Source organism: Nymphalis io, chromosome 8 (genome assembly GCF_905147045.1).
Source record: "Nymphalis io chromosome 8, ilAglIoxx1.1, whole genome shotgun sequence".
Taxonomy (NCBI): Eukaryota; Metazoa; Arthropoda; class Insecta; order Lepidoptera; family Nymphalidae; genus Nymphalis; species Nymphalis io.
This window is the reverse complement of record NC_065895.1, coordinates 8,376,614-8,398,315: the sequence shown is the minus strand read 5'-3', so window position 1 is coordinate 8,398,315 and position 21,702 is coordinate 8,376,614. Positions and strand designations below refer to the sequence as shown.

The 21,702-nt window shown below is 32.8% G+C and overlaps 2 protein-coding genes across 3 annotated transcripts in view; one reads left to right on the top strand and one right to left on the bottom strand.

Annotated features, from left to right (window-relative positions):
• Positions 1-3,771, top strand: part of LOC126769984 (BMP-binding endothelial regulator protein) — a 46,762-nt gene extending 42,991 nt beyond the window's left edge. Inside the window, exons 7-8 of the mRNA XM_050489069.1 lie at positions 85-1,236; positions 1,538-3,771. Of these exons, the coding sequence (XP_050345026.1) occupies positions 85-1,176 (1,092 nt within the window). The 3' untranslated portion in view covers positions 1,177-1,236; positions 1,538-3,771. The remainder of the gene's footprint in view (positions 1-84; positions 1,237-1,537) is intronic.
• Positions 3,772-4,079: 308 nt separating this feature from the next.
• LOC126770108 (troponin C, isoallergen Bla g 6.0301-like) lies at positions 4,080-12,140 on the bottom strand. Of its 2 annotated transcripts, XM_050489272.1 has the most exons (6): positions 11,900-12,140; positions 10,058-10,088; positions 5,230-5,373; positions 4,921-5,040; positions 4,541-4,672; positions 4,080-4,351 (listed from the first exon to the last, which is right to left on the bottom strand). In XM_050489272.1, the coding sequence occupies exons 1-6, from the start codon at positions 11,921-11,923 to the stop codon at positions 4,323-4,325; spliced, it is 480 nt and encodes a 159-aa protein (XP_050345229.1). In that variant the 5' UTR covers positions 11,924-12,140; the 3' UTR covers positions 4,080-4,322. The 2 variants fall into 2 exon arrangements, with proteins under 2 accessions (XP_050345229.1, XP_050345230.1); XM_050489273.1 differs by lacking the exons at positions 10,058-10,088; positions 11,900-12,140 and adding an exon at positions 5,460-5,566.
• Positions 12,141-21,702: the final 9,562 nt, after the last annotated feature.

Here is a 21,702-nt window from a genome sequence, read left to right as displayed (position 1 = left end):
TTATATGTGTTTGTATTATATATTATATTATAAGTAATTGAATTTTAAAGTATTATTCTGAATAGTAATTTATACTTATTTCAGGATGGAGAGATATGGCAGTTAGATGCGTGTAAGTCTTGTGAGTGCCACGGAGGAGAACCACGATGCGCTATGGAACGATGCCCTACCTTAAGCTGTCCGCCCGATCAGACACTACGACAGTTACCTGGGCAGTGTTGCCCTAAATGTGTAGACATTGACGGAATATGCACTGTCTTCGGTGATCCTCATTACAAAACATTTGATGGAAAATTTTACAGCTTTCAGGGTTCTTGTAAATACCAATTAGTTTCCGACTGTAAAAATCACACTTTCTCTATAAGAATATCGAATGATGCTAGGAACACTTCACATTCGTCTTGGACGCGTACTGCAACACTGCGCATTGGATCCACCAAGGTCAACATGGGAAAGAAAATGCGCATAAAAGTAAACGGACAAAGGATAAGTCTTCCTTACAAAATTAAAGGAGTTGCTGAAATAAGTCGAAGTAATGGATCTGTTATTTTAAAATCTGAAATAGGGGTACAAATGTTATGGGACGGTGACGGATTTTTAGAAGTGACTGTATCTAGCTCATATAAAGGAAAGTTATGCGGATTATGTGGTAACTTTAATTCGGTCGCTAGAGATGACATGAGGACGCGTGACGGAAGACTTTTAAATGATACTTGGAGGTTTGGAGCTTCGTGGCGGGTAGGTGGGCACCGTGCTTGCACTAGACGTCTAGAACGACCGAGCGGGATCTCACGATGTCGTAAGTCGAAGTTGACAAAAGTACAACGACTGTGCCGTGCATTTGAAGCTAATGAGGCATTTTCAAAATGTATTGTTAAAGTTAACCCTCAAAATTATGCGGAAGCATGCCTTCTGGATGCATGTAGCTGTTCGGGTTTTGGATGTCATTGTGCGGCATATAGAGCGTATGCAAGAGAATGTACTCGTGTTGGTGCAGAACCTCAAGATTGGATGCGTGCCGCTTGGTGTGAGGGCATTTCGCCGCCTTGGCTAAGTCGCGGTCGGATGGGTGTCGGTCGCTCAGTCAAACACAGGAAGAACGACTTATTAACTTTGGGTCCAATACCTAAACGAAATAACAGTCGTTCTCGGCCTCCACCTCCAATTCTACATTAATATACTATGATCAGCAACACAATTACTAGTCAAACCAGCTGCCTTTATGGCAATTATGAGGTAATTATTATTATTATTTAATAAAAAAGTTTTACAAGTATTTATTTTCTAATTGCAAATTAGCTTATAAATCCTCCAAATTGGTTTCTGCTTAACCTATTTGACACGCTGTTCAAAAAGCTCTTTATGTTTATAAGAACTATAAATTATGGAATATAAATATTTTATATTATATTATATTTATACAAAACAAAAATCTATTAAATCCAGCAAAAATAAATCCGTAACACCTTTCTTTGGTTCAAGTACAAGCAAAGATAACAAATAGTATGACAATTAATGAAATGTATTTTTGTTTCAGTATGTAAACAGAAAGTGTCGAGTTGAATCGAACTTAAGATGTGTCTCTAAGGTGCGACAATATTTGGAACGAAGATCTATTTACATAAACAGTATTCGTAATCTACTTAGTTAAGTGACAAGTTCTGTTATAATATTATACCACCTTTAGCTTACTAGTACCTCGCCAAATCAACCAGCATCTACATAGTTATTTAAATGTATAATCATTCCTGTATAATGGTTAATGAATGAGGTTATGGTTGAAGCTCCTCTTTTTATACTTTTATTTTTATAACAAAGAGCGATAAGTATAATTGAATTTCTTACAAATTACTCGTATCAATGTTAATGTTTGTATTTGATAATAATGTGCTGGTTTTATGTATTGGTGGACGCTTAGATCCTAGTTCCGCTTGAAGTGGTAAATGTTTTATAATTTATTGCACTATAATTCTATAATTTTCAACAATATGTGATAATTAGCTTTGAATATGACTTCAGACAGGAGACGTTTGGTTAACATAGTTCAAAATGAGATCTCATCAGTAGTTAGTTTACGAAATCTTAGATCTAGCCGAAGCCAAGAAGCTAACGAGATTGTATGGATCTTGTGTATATACTTTGAATGAAGTCTAATTCAATTTTGTCTCATATAAACGAGCTCGCTCAATTCACTGTCGAAATGTATACGCTAAGACGGCTCTGCTGAAGCGGCTGAAGCGGCTCTGTTACCCTTTTATTAACGAACAAATAATTTATAAACGTTATAAATGTACATATTTTGATCTATTCCACTAAACATAATATGTAACTATTAATACATAATTAGTTTTAGTATTTTAATTTAGATTTAAAAAATATAGTTTTTAATGCGTTACCAATGAATTTTATTATTGACATTGATTTTTAACGTTAAATATAACGTGATATGTTGATCTGTCTCACGTTGTATGTTTGTAGCATTTGTATGTCATTATGTGTTAGTTCACAGAAGTGAAATGTACTAAGTGCCATTGGATCTTCAGTAGCGTAAGGTGGCTGCGGCTGCACTGTCGGAACGAGACGAACTAAGGAATGATTGAAATAAAAGAATAATTTAGAAAATTTAAACTAAATTTTTCTAATTTTAATTTTTTTTCGGTTAAGTTGAAGTAAATGAGTATAAGATATATCTGTTTAAAATCGTCCGATAGTAGCGCGCTCAAGCCGCCATGATTGTGATAAAAGTATGCCTGTAGGTATTACTCGACAAAAGCACATACATATGTACATATATATTTATCTATCTATTCAAATCTATCAAAATTAATTATCTATTTAATCGTAATTATTTCAAATGTACTTATATAACGGTATCAATATATATTTTGCTTATAAACATGACATAACATGACTAGAATAGAGAAGGATACTAGAATTATCGATGAGATTATGCGAAATATGCCTCAAAGTGAACATGTATAGAGTATTTGGATCACTGGTTCATTTTATTTTGTAAATTTTAATGGGACTGGAATTATAAACAAGCTGCTTTGTATTTCCATTTAAATCGAGACTTCCTATTGCGTAGATACTTTATTTGATTTTATTAAATTCCTATTAGTAAAACCATTTTTATTTGCATTCCCATTATCTATATTTCTTATTATCATTATTTAATAATAGTCTACGTTTTATGTAGGCTTCTAAGTAAGTTATTTGAGATTAAATATTGTTTTATTATTTGATAATGTAAATTTTGTCGCCATATTAATGATATCATTTATATTTTATTGCATGGATATTATTATTTAATTTTCCACTCAAAGCTTATTATATTTCGTTCAGTAATCTTTTAAATACATAACACGTCAGTTGCTCTCTGATATTTTTCAATATAAACAGGACATATAATAATAAATATCGTGGAATAATAATATTATCTATTAATAAATCATTATGCAGACTCCAAACAGAAAATAATAACTTAAAATTGTCCTTGAATGTTAATAGACATGCTTAATAAAATAAGTTGGACATTATGATTATATTATTTCAATATGTAATATTTGTTTTATTAAATAACCTATTAAAAGAATATTTTGATATAATATTATAATTTATAATTTATAATTTATGACTACCTGTATTTTTGGATAAGACCAGTCGTAAAATAACTTTTACATCACCAACGTAATTTAGAACATTTAATGTGTCAACACGTAAATTATTCAACTATCAAAGAATTATCTAATAATAAAGAAGTAATATTCATAGGTGTTTTCATTTAATATCAAATAATATCGGAATGGAAATATTCTCCAAAGTTTATTATCAGCGGAATAGCATTTTAAATAGATCCATTACTTTCGACTGGCGACGAGCCAAACTTCTGCATTTTATGCCATCAAAATTATCTAGGACAATTTGGCGTCCGGTATAAAAACAGTGACTTTATTATTTTTATCACGCAACATTTCTACAATGATATTTCTGGACGAACATTTCATTTGAAGTTTCTCTCATTTCCCTCACGTTTTTTTGTGCCAAAAACTTTCATATTCCACAATCAAAGATAAGAATAGTGTTGTAAAAGATTTATTAATAAAGTATGTATATATAATCATTTCTCAGCCACACGCATCAGTTGAACGAGAACAAGGGAACATTTTTTACAATACATACATATGTTTGGTTTTTTTACAATTACTGTATGTTTAATTCAATAATTCCAAGACTCGAAGGTTGTAGTACCAAAATGTATGAAATATATTTAACTTAAAATTAAATCATATTAAAGTATAAAAGCATTGAGATAAATTAGTTTATTCCCCAGTCATCATCTCCATAAACTCTGGAACAATGAAAATTCAACATGAATATAAATTACTAAAAAAATATTTCTTTAGAATAAGAGCATTAAATTTATATCAATTGATTGATTATTATTATTTAGATTATGATTATTAGATTATTATTATTTAATTATACTATCTACCCTAAACAAAAATATTGTAAGTTTTAAATAATTGTATAGTTATACCATCGAAGTCAACAGTGCCGCTGCCGTCCGTGTCGATTTCTTGGATGAGGCCGTCGAGTTCATCGTCCGTCAGCTGCTCGTCCAATTCACGGAGGATTTCACGCAAGCTCGATGTGGGAATGTAACCGTTGCCTGTAATTAAAGGATATTTACTTTCCTAAATATTAATATGAAGCATGAAGTACGAAATATAATGTCTAAAATAATATCAGAAGTATGTTAAGATAGATTATTAAAAAAGTCGATATCGAATTTGCCTATTTATAATCGTTAACCTCGATTGGGATTGATGCTAATAATAATTGAACATTTAATTGTTTAATTTGTATCGATTGAAAGCATACGTAAGCAATATATTTATAGACGGTTCGCCATCTTACCTTCCTTGTCATATAATCTGAAAGCTTCCCTAAGTTCCTTTTGCATAGCTTCAGCGTCTTCTTCGACGATGAACTTGGCAGCGAGGGTTACGAATTCAGGGAATTCCAAACGACCAGACTCTGAAATATTGCATTACATTCTAGGTAGTATACAATAAATCCTTGTTAAGATATATATTTTTGGCAATTTTAATTCAATTACTATTTACGTTTGGTTATATTAAAAAATGGAATAAATTTACTTAATATCTTAATAAAAGTTTTATAATCCTGAACATAACTGTTAACTTATAAAAATAGATTACTCACTGTCAGCGTCAACTTCCTCGATGAGCTCTTCCAGGATCTTCTTGTTGAAGGGCTGACCCATCATTCGAAGGATATCAGCTACGAAGTCACATGGAATACTGCCCGAGCGGTTGTGGTCGAAGCCATCAAACGCTTTGCGAAGGACTGGAACCAACCACACATACAATCAATCCCGATTACTCGTTATATAACCTAATGTGCGTTAACCTACTAATTATGACCTAACATACCCTCAACGTTGAGTGCACTCATGGCACAACTCCGACCAATAAATAATAAATACTTGATTATTCAAAAATACTTGGTTTTAAAGTAAGTGTCCCTGTGTTTCGCCGGTAATTAAAACAGTCGCACTGAACGTTAGGCCGGCCGTTAGTGGTAAGATTAGGACGGCAGTTCAATGCTCTTAGATGTAGTGCGAATAAGTTGTGCAATACGGTTATTTTGGTGCAGCAGTGTGGTGCATCGTTGATGCGCGTTGCGTGGAGATGCAACGCGTATTTAGGCCAGTTAGCAAATTAAAAGATAAACCAAATACCTCAATATTATAGTTATTTTTTTGTTATTATCGATATAGTAAGTACTGAAGAATATGTATATTTTTAAATTGTATTTATGAAGGCCTTTTATTTGTTAATAATGTTGGCTTTCGCATCAACTTTTGAAACATTTCAGTCATTTTGTGTTTTTCGTATCGGTTCAATTGAATGTAACTCGTCCGGGTCCGTATATATCGTATCGGTTCAGTTTCGGCAGCGAGTATTATTTAACAATGATGTGTAAAAATTAAAAAAATATATCTAAACATTAATTTAATTCAATTATTTTACATTCCACATCCACCAAACACATTTCATAATCTATTTAAAATTAAATAATTATAGTTATAGTTGCAAATCGTACTCTCGTATAAATAAACACATTATAAAAAATTAAGTACTAATGTTACATTCAGTTATCCAATTCAATTTCTAATCAACCAAACAAACGGACAAGGTAAAATTTGTGTTAAAATATTTGGACTATTTTGTTATAGTCAAAACGTATTTCAAATATATTTTTCAATTTTGTGATATTTTAGTATTTGATATTTAGTATTTGATAATTTGTTTAAATGAATTTCACTCGAACCTGCTATAAAAAATTTTGTATCTCGAAGATATAATACTATCTGCAGATGTTAAGTTGTATATCTCTATAAAAAGATCTAAAAGAATCGTGGGATACTAATTTATATTATGAAGGGAACATAAAATCTGTATGAAAAATGAGTTATCGTATAACCCATGAATGTTACATGACAACTTCTATGCGCTGGCGAATAACGGCGGCAATAAAATTTCATAATTATTTGCTTGCCTGCGGTATATTTCGGAACGTGCGTCATTATTTTACGTAAATATAGAATAATATCAAATTGTTTTTTTTTTCAGAAATAAACTGTTTCAAATTTATAACATCAGAGTTGAAAGAAAAATCGATGGGATAATTTTTCAAATTTTAAACATTTGACTCATTGAAATAATGACGAAAAAAGTTTAACGCACGGACATTAAATCAAACTTACGAGTATGCTTAACATTGTTTTATGTGAACCGAGAAGCGACAGAAATAGTGGCTGTGAACTATATAACACAGGTTATTATCAAAGCTTAAATAGTTCAGTTATTTCAATGTAGCTGTTTTCAATGTTAAGAATAGTTTAAAAACATTGTTAAAAATCTTACTTACATCTAAAATAAAGTAAATTAAAATAAAGGCTCGTAAATGTCTCATTACATTGAATTTCATGCGAAACGTACTCATTAAAGTTTCCTCGTGATGTTTTCGTTTAGCGTGATATCAACATAAAAACGCATTGGTGCTTGAGCAGATTTACAAACAATCTCACGGTGAAGATCTTATCCATTGGGACACCGCGACAATTGGTACGTGTCTTAGTGTTGCTATAACATTATATCTAACTATTAATTATTAAAAAAATATTATTAATATTTCATTCAATTTTAATGTAAATATTTTTTTAACACGCACGATAATCAAAGGTCCAGATTAAGCTATGCGCAGCTGTTCTACGATATTTTGATAATTTGGCAACTAAATAGTTTTAAAAACATATTTTTATTTTAGCTAGCTACGAGTAGTTAATTTTGATCATCAAGATATCTTGGCAGTTGTCTCAAAGCCCCATGCGCTTTATTGCTTTTTTTTAGGTTTAGCTGTTTATTAATTATTATCTACCCACTATCGTCCCATGGTCGTTCAAAATGAGGACAACCTGCGATAGCTGGAATTACTAACCATGATCTTTGACTCTACTAATATTTATTTTTTTTATTTTTTCAAATCACATTGAATATTTTTATCGTGGTTATTTCAACCGCAGGAAAATATAGTTTTTATAAATTACATAAAATACAATGTTGAGGAGAACACGCTGACCCCAAATAAATATGATAAGGGCGAATCAAACATAATTAAATACTAAAACTTCAATTTCTTATGGACTAGTTTTGTTATAAATATATTCACTTGCTGCCCAATGAACACGTAGAACTCAACCAAAGATCTGCTGTTTCAATTTGGGGAAGCGCCACTGAGTAGTCATGCGCTTAATTTGTTTATAATTTATATCGTGCTTAGCACTTAAGAAAAACATCGTGAATAAGCCTGTATGCTTAGAAAGAACGAATGCTACTTGTGTACCTCTAACTCGCTCTGGAGTAGAACGATCGAATACACTACAAACCGTTTCTTAAATAGCAGAAGAGACTTGACCTATTGGGACATTTTATAAACACCGTTACAGTTACTGTACTGTTACGGAGTTATAAATGCAACAGTAAAACATATTTATGTTGATGTAAGTTATAAAAAAACAAATAAATGTTATTCAATTAATCAATATTATTTATCTTTAGGCAAATCCTATCCTTTTTACATTTTTACTAGGTAATTTAGTTAACATTCTATTTTTTTTTCTTTTGTGCAGTCTATAAAAATAATGTGCTAATAAAATTTACGTAAATGTTGTAATCGAATTTTTTCAAAGTTTGAGTATAGAACGCTTTATCTGATCCACGGTCCATTGGCATCGTTCCAAGCGTGTTACCACGCTACGGTTGCCGCCCGCCCGAACTTGCCCCTTTTTATAATAACAAACATTAGCTAATACGCGTAACTATTAATGTAAATTAACGTTACAACAACATTTTTCTTGTAGCTATTTATTTAAACAAAATTGCTGAGTGCAGAAAATAACCTCGAATATATATCATTTTGGCTTAAATGAACACATGTATAAGTTACCATGTGTTAATAATTTTAGATGTGATTCTAATGGTTATATATTGTTTCTTCAATACCAGTTTATATTTAAAAATATAACATGGTTTGTACATTAAGGCATATGCGATTAGTTACTATTTTTCTTTGAGACCAGATCTTTACCGTAACTGTCACTCGACAGTTGGACAGCTGTAGGTATTGGCTTTCCAACGAACAGTCAGCTTTCAACGAAGGAATTAAGTTTCACAGTTTTTCACATATCACGCTGACGAGATGTTAATGATGATATTAGTGTTAAATATTTTTTTACTAAACTAAAAGTACTTTTTTACTTTCTTAGTATTTTTTTTACTTTCAAGTAAAACTATATAGAAAAAATAATTAAGAGACAAGGTAATAAGATACTATTCTTACATTCAATCTTAATAAATATTGAACTGAACAAGCATATATAGTAAGTTGATCACATGATATAAAAATGTACTCAACGTTATTTAGTAAGAAACTATATTAAATTTAATAAAAATAAAAGATAAATACTCCTATTACGTAATTAGTGATAGTTAGTTAAAGTACTTTAGCTTAACAATAATATCCCCTTAAATGATTACGGCGGCAGCAGAAAATCTCGGAGAATAACGCACCGAGCACACTATTCTCACAGTCTCTCACTTAACATGCTACCAAAATAAGTTTAGGCGCAGAATCAATAGCGTTACGAGACGTAAAAAAATATATATCTTTTAATGCCACTAGGTGATTTATACGAAAGTATAAATCTGCACCTATTTAAACTAATTAATACAATAAGGCATTTTATGTTACGACAAAACTACGTACTAGAGAGAACACTAATTAATATATAAACTTATTTTTAAAAGTATACATATAAAATCTACTAACTATTTATATGCAATGGAAAGAAAACACATTCATACAATTATTGAGTTTATGCTGATAAAAGTATTAGACATGTTTTTTTTACTTATTCAGAGATGATGTGCTCTTCTTTGTAGCATTTTTCTTGTGTTTGAATTTTACTAATTTCATATTAGACGATACTGAATAAATATAATAAAAATATACGCATATAAATAATTTACTAAATGCACAACATTACTTAAATCTATTTGAAAGTCTGAAGTAATTAATCAGCCAAAACATGTGTGTAGTTGATTATATAAGTATTTAATCAATGTCAAAGATTATGCACTAAGTAAAGTATTTTATAAATAATAATCCATGTCAGTAGTCATAATAATTTAACTTTTTACGAGTCACGCCCCATTGTAGTTGTTTCAAATGTTATTTCTGTAATATTAATTAAAACCCACACATCATTTTTAAGAATAAATATACAAGATAGAGCCCATGTCCGTTAAATTTATGTAGTCAGGCCTCTATTGTGTTTTTGGCTTATAGCCAATATTGAGTTAGCGTTTTTTTTATTCTTCAAAGTAAACATTATGATATGTAATATTTTTATACTATCTTTTTTATTATGATGATTTAGTTTTATTATTATTAGTCAATAACTTACCGGCAATTTGTTCCGGCGGGAGCTCATCAGCCTGAAACAAATGAAAGATTGTATAAAGACAACATTCGTTTGTTTGCGTTGCAATTTATATTTTAGTATGAATTCAACGAAGAATAAAGTAGTAATTAAGACAATCTCTGTAAAGTTTGTAAGGTAACGACGGCTATACTATACAAGATCATCATTTAGATTTTTCTTAGAAAATGTTTTCAATGACTTCGCGTACGAAGAAACGAGAAATTAAATACAATGTGGAATACATTGTATTTAATTTCTCGTTTTTGTTGCCAAGAATATTTTATTAAAAAAAATATTAAAAAACTTTTGTTTAAGGATTTAGCTTAAATGATGAAGTAAAACATCATTGCAATTGTTTTTGAGGAAAAACTTTGGTCAGTTTAGATTGAGATCTCTTACTTGCATGCTTTTTATATGAGAAAGTTTAAGGCCGAGAAAGTAAACTATTTTGAATGGATTTCATGAACAACAAGTGTTATTTTCCTATAAAAAATTGTTTTTTTTTTTTTTTAAATCAATGAGCTTGGGCTAGTGTAGGCAACACAATGTACGCTTAATTGGAGGGGTAAATAGGAATATTAGTAATTCAATTCCATAAAAATAGGTTTATTTTGAAAAAAGAACCATTTTTTTAAACTACTTATGAAGTATGTAGGTCATAAAGGCAAATTTTCGTGGACGCTAACGTAAGTGGGGCGTAATAAATTTATTTTACGTGCAATTGAAACTAAAATAGAATCATTGGTCTTGCGTCCGCCACTTCTATACGCATATTCACATGTTTTAGATAAGATATAAGGTTACTAGAAAATATAAGTGTTAATAAAATAAATAATAATTTGAATGTATTTAAGTATAACATGCCTGTTTTATAACAATATTACGTATTTCGGATTAAAATATCTAAACACGTTATTGTTTTTAAATATGGAGAACCATATTCAAAAATAAAAGTAGTAGTACAGTTTTCCTGAGTCTTCTACTCGAAGAAAGATGTTTATAAAATCTTTGTTGAAGCAACAAAACGTTGATTTTATCTGTTTCATTCGTTTATTGTAGCTGTATTTCATTTTAACTACTTTTTTTGTATATGTGTCAGCAGTCAATTCCAATGGCCTAGTCGATTTTGTAAAAAACTATTTGTGACTTCGCGGGTAGAAAATAAAAAAAATATGATAGAGCATTTTCGACAGTTTACCTAATCCCTAAAACATATGACCATTTATTTGTCCTGGTATAATGTAATATTAATACGTGTTTGATAACAATTTGTAAGGATCGAATCAAATTGAATGAAGGGATGATTGTATGAATTAATAAAAAGAATTAATTTCTTAGTGTTTCTCTACATTTGAAACTAAAGTTCCTAAATTCTATATCCGTATGTATTTTAGCTGAAGGTGTGCTTTGATAGCAAATCAGTCAAGACAATGCCTTTTGTAGAAAATACATATAATATTTATAATATTACGGGTGATTATTTTTATAAAATAATTTATCATATTGAAAACCTTAAAAAAAATACAATTTGGTTGATTTGTTATATTAAAAAATTCAAAAATGTTGTCGTTTCAAATGATGCAGTAAGATAATTAAACTGAATTCCTAACTTTTTTAAGATAATATATATATTAAATATTGCTTACATGTTTTATAATATGACATACATAATGATATGCCTAATAATGTTCAATTATTTGGTTTAAAAAAAATGTTTTAATAAAAAAGGATGGCATCAGGCATGTTGAATTCAATTGGAGTTCGAGTAATACTTAAGTAAATCCCAAAAAAATGTTCTTTTGGAAGGTCTTAAATTTCACCTACCCAGTCTTCTGTGTCCAGAACCATGTTTGATGTCACTAGTTAGCACTGTGAGACGCACAACACGACTGACCGCGAGTTTGCTGATTCCAGCGTCCAGGGTTATTTCTGCTGCTTTACGAGTTTGGCCTTTCATATACTTTCACATAAAATAAGCGGAGGTGCGGGGGTAAAGGGGAGGCGGCCGTTTCGGCAAGTCTTCCCCGGTTTCCTGCGTTTGCGTCGACCAATAGCGCGAGCCTCAAACGGCAGGATGCTATCGTATTTTTAGTCAGAAACGTGGTCAGTAAAAACGTAAACAAGCGGCGTGGCGTGTAAGCAAAACGCGCCGCCCGCCTTGTCCTCGGTACAAGCATTTGCTATATCACTAACCGTGAATAATGTAGGTTTTCGAGCCGTTTGCCGTGTAGCCGTTTATTATTTATACAACGGTGCTTAGTATTTTTCTGTGTGTACCTAAATAACTATTGTGTATATTTCATCCTTTTGAATATGATCTAAATGAACAATAATATAATAAGTTTTAGAAATATTCTTAATAATAATTTATATTCTTAATTGACGATTTAAGGAAGAGGATGTCCAATCTATTAATTTTGTAGTTAATGAATACACTGTTGGCAGTTGTCACAAATTTTGTTTGTGCTTTAAGTTAGAGATATTTCAAAAATATGTATTTAATTTTTTGTACGCTGTGATATAAAATAATATGTAAAAAAACTTAATGCTACATAAACAATTTATAAAGTCGGACTTATTCCAGAATAGTCTAACTATATTATTTTTAAAAAGCATCTTTAAACACCTAACGTATACATCCCGAGGTCCAAAGCTGAAATCACGGGTCCGATTCTATTGAGTGTTGCCAAGAAATCATTTATAGTTCCGTGCCTCGAAAAGCACGTAATGCCGTTGGCCTTGCGCCTAAACTCTTTCCGGTCATGTCAGATCATATTATAAAACTAAGGGAATATAAAGTACAAATGTATTTTATTTTATAATATGGTGGTAGGGCAAAATGGCTACCTGTTCCAGGAGGCAGCCCATCTGGCCGAAGTAAAAACGTCGCTCACGTCGTCGGAAAGTTGGGCTTGGGGGTCTCCATCTCTAAAGCCCTTCGAGGCCCATTCGAGGGGCGCGGCCAAGATGACGTGACAATAACGATGAATGATGAAGAGGTCGAGGCCCAGATGAGGTATCTGGGCCTGATCCTGGACGGAAGATGGAGCTTCGGGCGGCACTTTGTCCAACTGGGCGTAAATCTCATTAATGCTGCTGCCACCTTGGGCTTCCTTCTAGCCAACGTAGGAGGGCTAAAATCACAATGTCGGCGTCTATATGCTAGTGTGATGCGCTCCATGGCATTGTATGGTGCACCCATATGGGTGGACGCTCGTAATAGGGTCGCGAAGGTGGATCCGGTCAGGGCTCTTGCTCAGCGAGCCCTGATTCTCAACTGGGAGAAGGACCTTAAGTCCTCATCACCCTCCTGCCATGAGTATAGTGCGCCACTGGACACGGCGTACTACACCCTAATGGAGTGTGTTGCGTTGAGTCCTCAGAGGCATTCCCTAGTTGCGATAGTCAGCGGAGAGCTTTTGCTGCTGAGCGTGATTAACACCATGCTTGGCAGCGAGAGGTGCTGGATGAAGATGGTCTCTTCTGCGAGAGTGTTATGTCGCGGAAGGAGGTCGCTGTGCGTGAGCGTGAGGATAGTGTTCACTCTTTGTACCCCGGGAGTCCCCTACTAGAAATGGAGGCCTGACTTAGGCAGGCCGACCGTCTAGGCTTCACGGTAGAATGCGCAAGCGATCCCTGGTGCTCCTCAAAAAGACGAAGAGGGTATCGCTGGATTAAAAAAAAGATAATAATTGGTGCCGTAAGAAGTATTAACCAATTCTTAGATCACCAATGCGGCACCAACCTCGGGAACTGAGATCACTGGTGGTAGGGCTTTGTGCAAGCTCGTCTGGGTAGGTACCACCCACTCATCAGATATTCTACCGCAAAACAGCAATACTTGATATTGTTGTGTTCCGGTTTGAAGGGTGAGTGAGCCAGTGTAATTACAGGCACAAGGGACATAAAATCTTAGTTCCCAAGGTTGGTGGCGCATTGGATATGTAAGCGATGGTTGACATTTCTTACAATGCCAATGTCTAAGAGCGTTGGTGACCACTTACCATCAAGTGGCCCATATGCTCGTCCGCCTTCCTTTTCTATAAAAAAAAAAAAAAAAATCTAAGTCCCTTGTGTCTATAGTAACATCGGTTACGGTTTATCGGTTGCAAGGATGATATATATAATTTTATGATATGATATGATATAATATTATTTTAAAAATTAAGGCTAATAAACAGGCTATAATATGTTTGTAAAAAATAATAAGAATTCAAAACGTAAAGATATATTCATTTTTAAATGTGTATATTCAATATACTTCCATATACACTGCCGACTTCGTACGATTACAGGAATGTATAAAGGTGCGTTTATTATCTAATTGTCTGTTTATTTAGGGATATGGCTAGTAAAAAGAAAACAGCAAAATTGGGTATCATCTAAAATAATAGCTTGTAGTAGAAATAATGTCAATCAGTAGATATGACTAACGTGGCCTTTCTGATGCAAAACAAGAGCAAATGTTACATATTTTAAGTTGCACGCAAATTCAAAACAATTTTAATAAAAAAAAAACAATAATAATTTATTAGCATTTTAATACGTATGTCAAAATAATTTACAATTTAAAACTGCAATGAAATTGTTTATAAAAGTATATTTGCTATAAAAGTTGGTAATATTATATATACATTAGCTGCTATGGGAACAGCAGACTGAAAAACTATGAAACAAGAAACAAGAAAACATGATATAGTTAAATATTTAAGAGTTAGCAGTAGCAACATGTCACTGTCCATGTTCCATAAGGTCTTTTTCAAAGTTTTCATATTTCGTATGTTACAGCGTATATAATAATTATATCTCCCTGAATCTGAATCATCTCTCGAAACCTCTCGAAGTTGTTAGTGAATATACCTACCTAGGACAGATAATACAAGTCGGTAGGAACAACTTCGAGAAGGAAGGAAGCCGATCGAAGAATTCGCTTGGGATGGGCAGCATTTGGCAACCTTCGTCAAGTCCTCAAGTCGTCTATACCGCAATGTTTGAAGACGAAAGTCTTCAACCAATGTGTCTTACCTGCCATGACATACGGTGCCGAAACGTGGACACTAACTGCGGGACTAGTCCACAAATTCAAAGTCGCTCAGCGTGCTATGGAGCGAGCTATGCTCGGAGTATCTTTGAAGGATAAGATCAGAAATGAGATTATCCGGAAAAGAACTGGAGTCACCGACATAGCTTGCAAAATTAGCAGGCTGAAGTGGCAGTGGGCTGGTCACGTATGTCGTAGGACCGATGGCCGTTGGAGCAGACGAGTCCTAGAGTGGAGACCGCGAATCGGCAAGTGCAGCGTAGGGCGCCCTCCAGCCAGGTGGACCGACGACCTTAAGAAGGTGGCGGGCACCAACTGGATGCGGAAGGCGGAGGACAGGGAGCTTTGGCGCACCTTGGGAGAGGCCTATATTCAGCAGTGGACAACGATTGGCTGTTGATTGATTTTTTTGATTGATTGAATCTGAATCATAGCTTGTTAAATGTATAATATTATATTGAATGATATTGAACATCTGCTCATCTGCTGCGTCGTGCGAATGTCAGTACCAAATATGGCGTACGTAGGTAACATCGCATCTGCGTCAGCTATGTGTGTAGTTGATGAAAACTTGATAAATATTTATACAAAATAAACATATAACGCTCTCTTTTTGCTAAGGTTATTGACCTCGAATCTAATTTTAATTTTAAACTTAGTTTTATAATAGATTATGAATAAAAATTCAACAATTTAATAATAATAATAATATAGACATTACGTATGGAGGTCATATTTAACTAATTTTTCTTATGATCTTCAGTTGTTTTATATCAAACTTGTAAAAAGTTTAAAGTTTGAATAAATAATTACCAAAGCAACGGATGTCAAATTATGAGAGCCAATAGAAATACTGAAAACGTAAATCAATCTTATTTTTATGAACTTTAGCAAGAAAGACAGGTTATTTTCAGCTTCAGTTATGGCCAGTGCGTAAAGCGTCGCTTCGGTAACATTGTAAATAATGAATGATTAAACATCCTATCTTACACGCTTTTATTTAACTTCATCTGTTAGTATGTGTGGGTATAATCTTGTAAATGAAATATAAAGCAGTTCCACCCAAACGATTGTGTTACAAATTGGCACAGACTTTTAGTGTGGTGACAATACAATCTCAGACATGAAATGGGTTTCGTTTTAGTTCATAAACGAATTTAAAACTTTTTTGATGTTTTTTTTAATTAGATTATAATTTGATGTACACCGACACCTAAACTAAAATATATACTTCCAAACACAAATGTTCCATAACGTGCAACAGGCGGCCTTGTCGCTAAAGCAGCGATTTCTTTCAGACAACCTTTAGGAAGAGGACTGATTATAAAATATATGTGGGACACAACAATTTAGGTACAGCATGTTATTTCATATTTTTCAAAATTACTAACAATATAAAACTACTTTATGTATCCCGGTTGCCCAGACTGGTGACAAATATTCTCGCACCACATACTCCATAAAAACTTGTATTATGAATCACTTAATTTAAATTAATAAATATATTATGATTTATGAGTACTAGTATTAACTATGTCACAGCTAACAGCATTTTCCACCCTGATTTATAAAAGCACATTCATTGTTTAAGGAAAAATTTAAAAAAATATAATGGAAATAGACCAACTGTCACTAATGGAGGCAATAATACTTGTAGGTTCGTTTATATTTTCCTATTGGCTAATATTTATTATGGAATTTCGATGAATATCAACAAAATATCAGAATATATTTATTTAATTGTACTTTAACTGCTTCTTGACATTTCGGAATTCGGTAGATTTTTTATTAAATTACATTAAATTTCATTATGGAAATCGAAATTGTGGTAATCGTGAATAAAGTACCTAATTCTATTTTGATTCGATATTATTAAAAGTAAGCCCGGAAATTACCTATTTCTGGACTAAGGTATCCTCTCCTTTTCGAGGAGAAGACTGAAGCTCGCTCTTCCACGCTGCTTTATTACGGGTTGGAGGGGACCCGTGGCAGATAATCATCTTTAACATTTCATTTATAGCAGATTTCCTCACAGTGTTTCCGTCACCGCTGAGCACGATATAAATTATAAGCAAAAATGAAATACATGAAAATTTAGCGGTGCTTTAACGAGTTTGAACTCGGAGTCATAGGTTAAAAAAATAAGATTCACTACTAGCCACTGGGCCTGCACACGGCTCTTATAACTTATATGAATAAAACTATTCATATTATGCATCCAAAATTATAAGATTATTATTAAACTTATTTGCGACCCAGTTTTACAATTACATATGTTATTTTGTAGAATAAGTTTATGTTATTAAATAATTATTATGTTGTTTTTTTAATAATTAATTTGTACTTTTTAAAAATCTTTTAGCGAAATTCAATTATTAAATCATGAAAATTACATTAACTGCAAGAGTTTAGATATATTCAATATAATCATTATAACAAGTATATTTTACCGTGAAAATATTATAATCGGCTACATTAAAGCAAACGAGCGTAATTAGCATAAAATGTGTTACCGATTTTCTAATCCGCGTACATCGCCCACGCTCTGTCATCGTTTGTTTACAATACTGTGCACGGCTTCGAAATAATATGTTTAAACGTGAAATAAATGCTTTCATCCAATGGTATAGTCCAGTTGGCGTTTTATTGTGAATGCGATTCGAAGCTTTATCTCATACAGCTGTTTGCTGGATTACAGCGTATAAATAGATTATAGACAACAAAACATTAACAAATCCCGCTCGGTAGCCGCTTAACATTTTTGTATGTCGATATTGTGGTCAGATTCTGGCTTCTTTACGAGCGTTTTAGGATGACTCAATAGTGTTATTTTGTATGCAGTAATGGTATTACATCAAATATTTTATTTAGTGTTTGCAATGTACGTGTACATAATATTTAACAGGGATCATTATAAGCGATAGATATATTATGTATGTAAACATAAGACTGTCTACACAACCGAATTACTCCTGCTACTCGATTGCATAATGCCAGTAGCCCTATACATTGCCCCATACTTTTATGGGGCAATACGGCTTTACAACAGGATTTCAGAAAGCATTCAAAATGCCTCCGTAGCTTAATTAATATAATAATTAATGATTAAATATAAAAGGTTATCTTATCTATTAATTAATTAGCGAGTTTATGGATGATAGCACACCTTTGTAGTGAGACGATCGCCTCCTGGTTATTTCTTTGTGTACTAAAAAATTTGAAACCAATTATAAGATTTGGCAAAAAAACCCCCCTGAGTTTCATTCGCCGATTCTTCTGACTATCAATAAATCTAATACTCCTATATAGAATAAGATATTTTGATTTGATTGGATAAGCTTATTTATGACCATTCTTGTCCAACCTAATTATGATATAATACCATGCTCATATAATTTTTGCTCATAAAATTTTACTGCCTCGTTGGTCTAGTGGCTTGATGTAAGGCCACAGACCAGGAGACCCTGGGTTCAATTTCTAGGTCGAGCCAATAAAAAGTTATTTTCTGTCAGAAAATTCTCAGTAGCAGCCCGGAGTCTGGAAGATGGAAGTGTGTGTACACTCCCGTGCCTGGCAAAGCCCGTAAAGGCGTTGGTCCTGCGCCTGAACTCTTTCTGGTCGTGTATGATTGCCGTCCAATCGGAGTATGAGAGTTTGAGAATAGAGAGTGCACCTGTGTTTGCGCACACACTTGTGCACTATAATACCTCCTGCGTAGTTAGCTAATCTCTCTTGAGATTGGCCTCCGTGGGCGAAATCGGTCTGGAGGACATTATTATTATTATATTTTTTGTTAATTGCCGGCAATAAAACTAATTGAACTGACTAATTCAATAAATTTAATCTCTTAGCTATTACACCAGTTGTTAATTGTCGCTTTGCATCAATTAATGCCCTTATTGTGTCTTCAAAATCCAAATTTTTCAAACCAGTTTCAGCACTGGTGTTCCGTCATGATATCTTGAACTGGATTGATTATCTGGAACACCACTTCTCCATACACATCGGATTTTTTACCTTTTCGATATAAGAAATTAAAACATACCGAAATTATATTATATTATTTAACTTTATACATTCCATATTTGAAAGAGTGCCAACCAAAAACTACTGCGAAAAATCATTCAAACTTTTTCATAACCAAGCCATCGGCTGTCAAAATATATTATGGTTATTCGTCTTAAGTGTGAACTGTGAACAAATATAACTAAGCCCTATGTTGGGAAAACGCTAAATTATTTTTCGATTATGTATCTACATAACATAACTACCTTCTTGGTCAAAAGTGTGTGGTTTGTCGGAAGAGAACTTTTGTCCAGTTGGCTAGTCTCCATTGCGAATGGCCGTCTTGACGAAAATTAGTCAAGAGGATTATCAAATTATATATCGCCTACATACAACGCAATTGTTTTCTTAGTAGTATTGTAGCCATTATATAGGACTCTTAGCAATGCTTGTTTTATTTTAATTGCTATTTTTACATAGCACATAATTTTTATCGTGAAGGTTTGAAATGGGCACATCGAATAAAAATTAAAATATTATTTATTTACTATTAAAATATAAATTTATTTAAGCACTTTTCAAAAGTCATATCGGTTTACGTGAAATAATTTAGTTTTAAATACTAACAAAAAAAGCAAAATGCATTTGCATTATTGATTACCTTACATAATGTAAGAAAGCAAAATTTACTGTTAACTTTAAACAATAATGATTTTAACGTAACCGATACTAGAATTTTTTGGGCATCACTCAGTGGAATTTTCATTAATTGTTATTAGCAGGAAAACTTAGTTCCGCAGAATATACGAAAAACGTTAGACAGCTAAAATGTGTAAATACACATACCTACTGCTTGTTTAGTACATTTTAGTTGTTTTCATAGTCATGTGGCAATTACTTTGAGGTATATAAATAGATTTATTGTAACTGTACCTACCTATTCGTTCTACAAAAAGAGTAGTCCGATCTATTTATAATCTTTAATCTCGAGTCTCCCTTCGAACTGTTTTTAACAAAGTAGGACTACTTTCAGTTGCGTCACAATTTTCTTTCAACAATACTATTTATGTACGTAATATTTTTGATCGAATCAGCTACAATCGTTGCTTAAACACGAGGAGTAAAAATAAAATTATAAACACCAAGTTTTCGAATTTGCATACTCAATTATACATAATTCCCAGCGCCAAGGTATTCGTTTTACATTTTGAATTTGTCTATTAAGAACGTTTATAAGTAAAGCTTTATTACCTAATACAAGTGTATAATATGATAACTTATAAAAAAGTGTAGAGTTCGTATTTGTTTAGTTCCATACAGTATTTTTTTTTTGGGCGCATCTGCCATTAAGGGGGGGGTTTGCCCATACTCGCCGCGCTGGGCAGGCGTGTTGGCGAGCGCAGTAGGGTTGTAAGATGTTTATGGGGGGGGGACGCTGCTGCCCATCCCCCCTTTTCCCCGTCCCTCAGTCGCTTCTTACGACACCCACGGGATGAGATTGGGGGAGTACTATTCTAAGCCGGTACTCCACGGCAGAGTCCTAGAGTGTAGACCGCGAATCGGCAAGCGCAGCGTAGGGCGCCCTCCAGCCAGGTGGACCGACGACCTTAAGAAGGTGGCGGGCACCAACTGGATGCGGAAGGCGGAGGACAGGGAGCTTTGGCGCACCTTGGGAGAGGCCTATGTTCAGCAGTGGACAACGATTGGCTGTTGATTGATTGATACAGTATTACCAATATTTAATTTGAGAGATATTTAGTTTGTTGCTGGTAGCAACAAAACATTCCTTAAATCTAACTGTTGATACATTTACGTTTAATTGATTTAATGATTTATTGTAAAACGACTATTCAAAAAAATTATGATCAAAATAGCCAATTTGAATAAAAAGTATATATTTTTAAACAGTTATGGAAGTTAGTAATTATAAAAAAACTAGCTAACGTCTATCAGCCGGCTTTTTTCACAAAGTTGTTATAGTAATAAATAGCTTTCTCATTAAATATGACTATTAATTATTTAGTCTTAGGCTTACTTTTTATAAATGTTCAACTATATTTATTCTAATACAACTTCTTTTATAAGAGTATATTATTAATTATTAACTTTTAATAATAATTAAAATAAAACAAACAAATTACGTTCTGAAGCCATTTACGTAATTTGTTATTAACTTTATTCTATCTCATATTGATAGCTTGTTTGTATAAAAATTGTACCAACGTGTATATCCTACTTTATATTGTAGTTGTCAATAATTGTAGGGATGACCACATCAAATACTTCAAATAGTGACATATGTCAGTATAGACATCACTGACCAATTATTATCGATACTCCAATGTTCTTATCGATATCTTGTAATTGTAATTATAATGTTAGTAAACATTTACGTAATCTAAAAAGATAAAAAGAAATATTTCACAATGTCATTAACAATCTACGACTAAATGTGAAAAAAAAACTTACGGGTCTAACTTAAATAAATAACTTGGCTCTTTATTGAGTTGTTTTAGTTTATTACTAAATATCAATATAAATAAAGGCATATTATTTTTATTCCACACTAGCAAGTATTTTC

What these genes read in the sequence shown, in the direction of transcription:
- LOC126770108 (XM_050489272.1), bottom strand. Translation starts at nt 11,923, where the DNA reads ATGGTTCTGGACACAGAAGACTGG. An exon ending in CAGATTATATGACAAGGAAG is followed by an intron (nt 4,673 to 4,920) that starts GTAAGATGGCGA and finishes CTTTAATTACAG; the next exon opens with GCAACGGTTACATTCCCACA. An exon ending in CGGCACTGTTGACTTCGATG is followed by an intron (nt 4,352 to 4,540) that starts GTATAACTATAC and finishes TCATTGTTCCAG; the next exon opens with AGTTTATGGAGATGATGACT.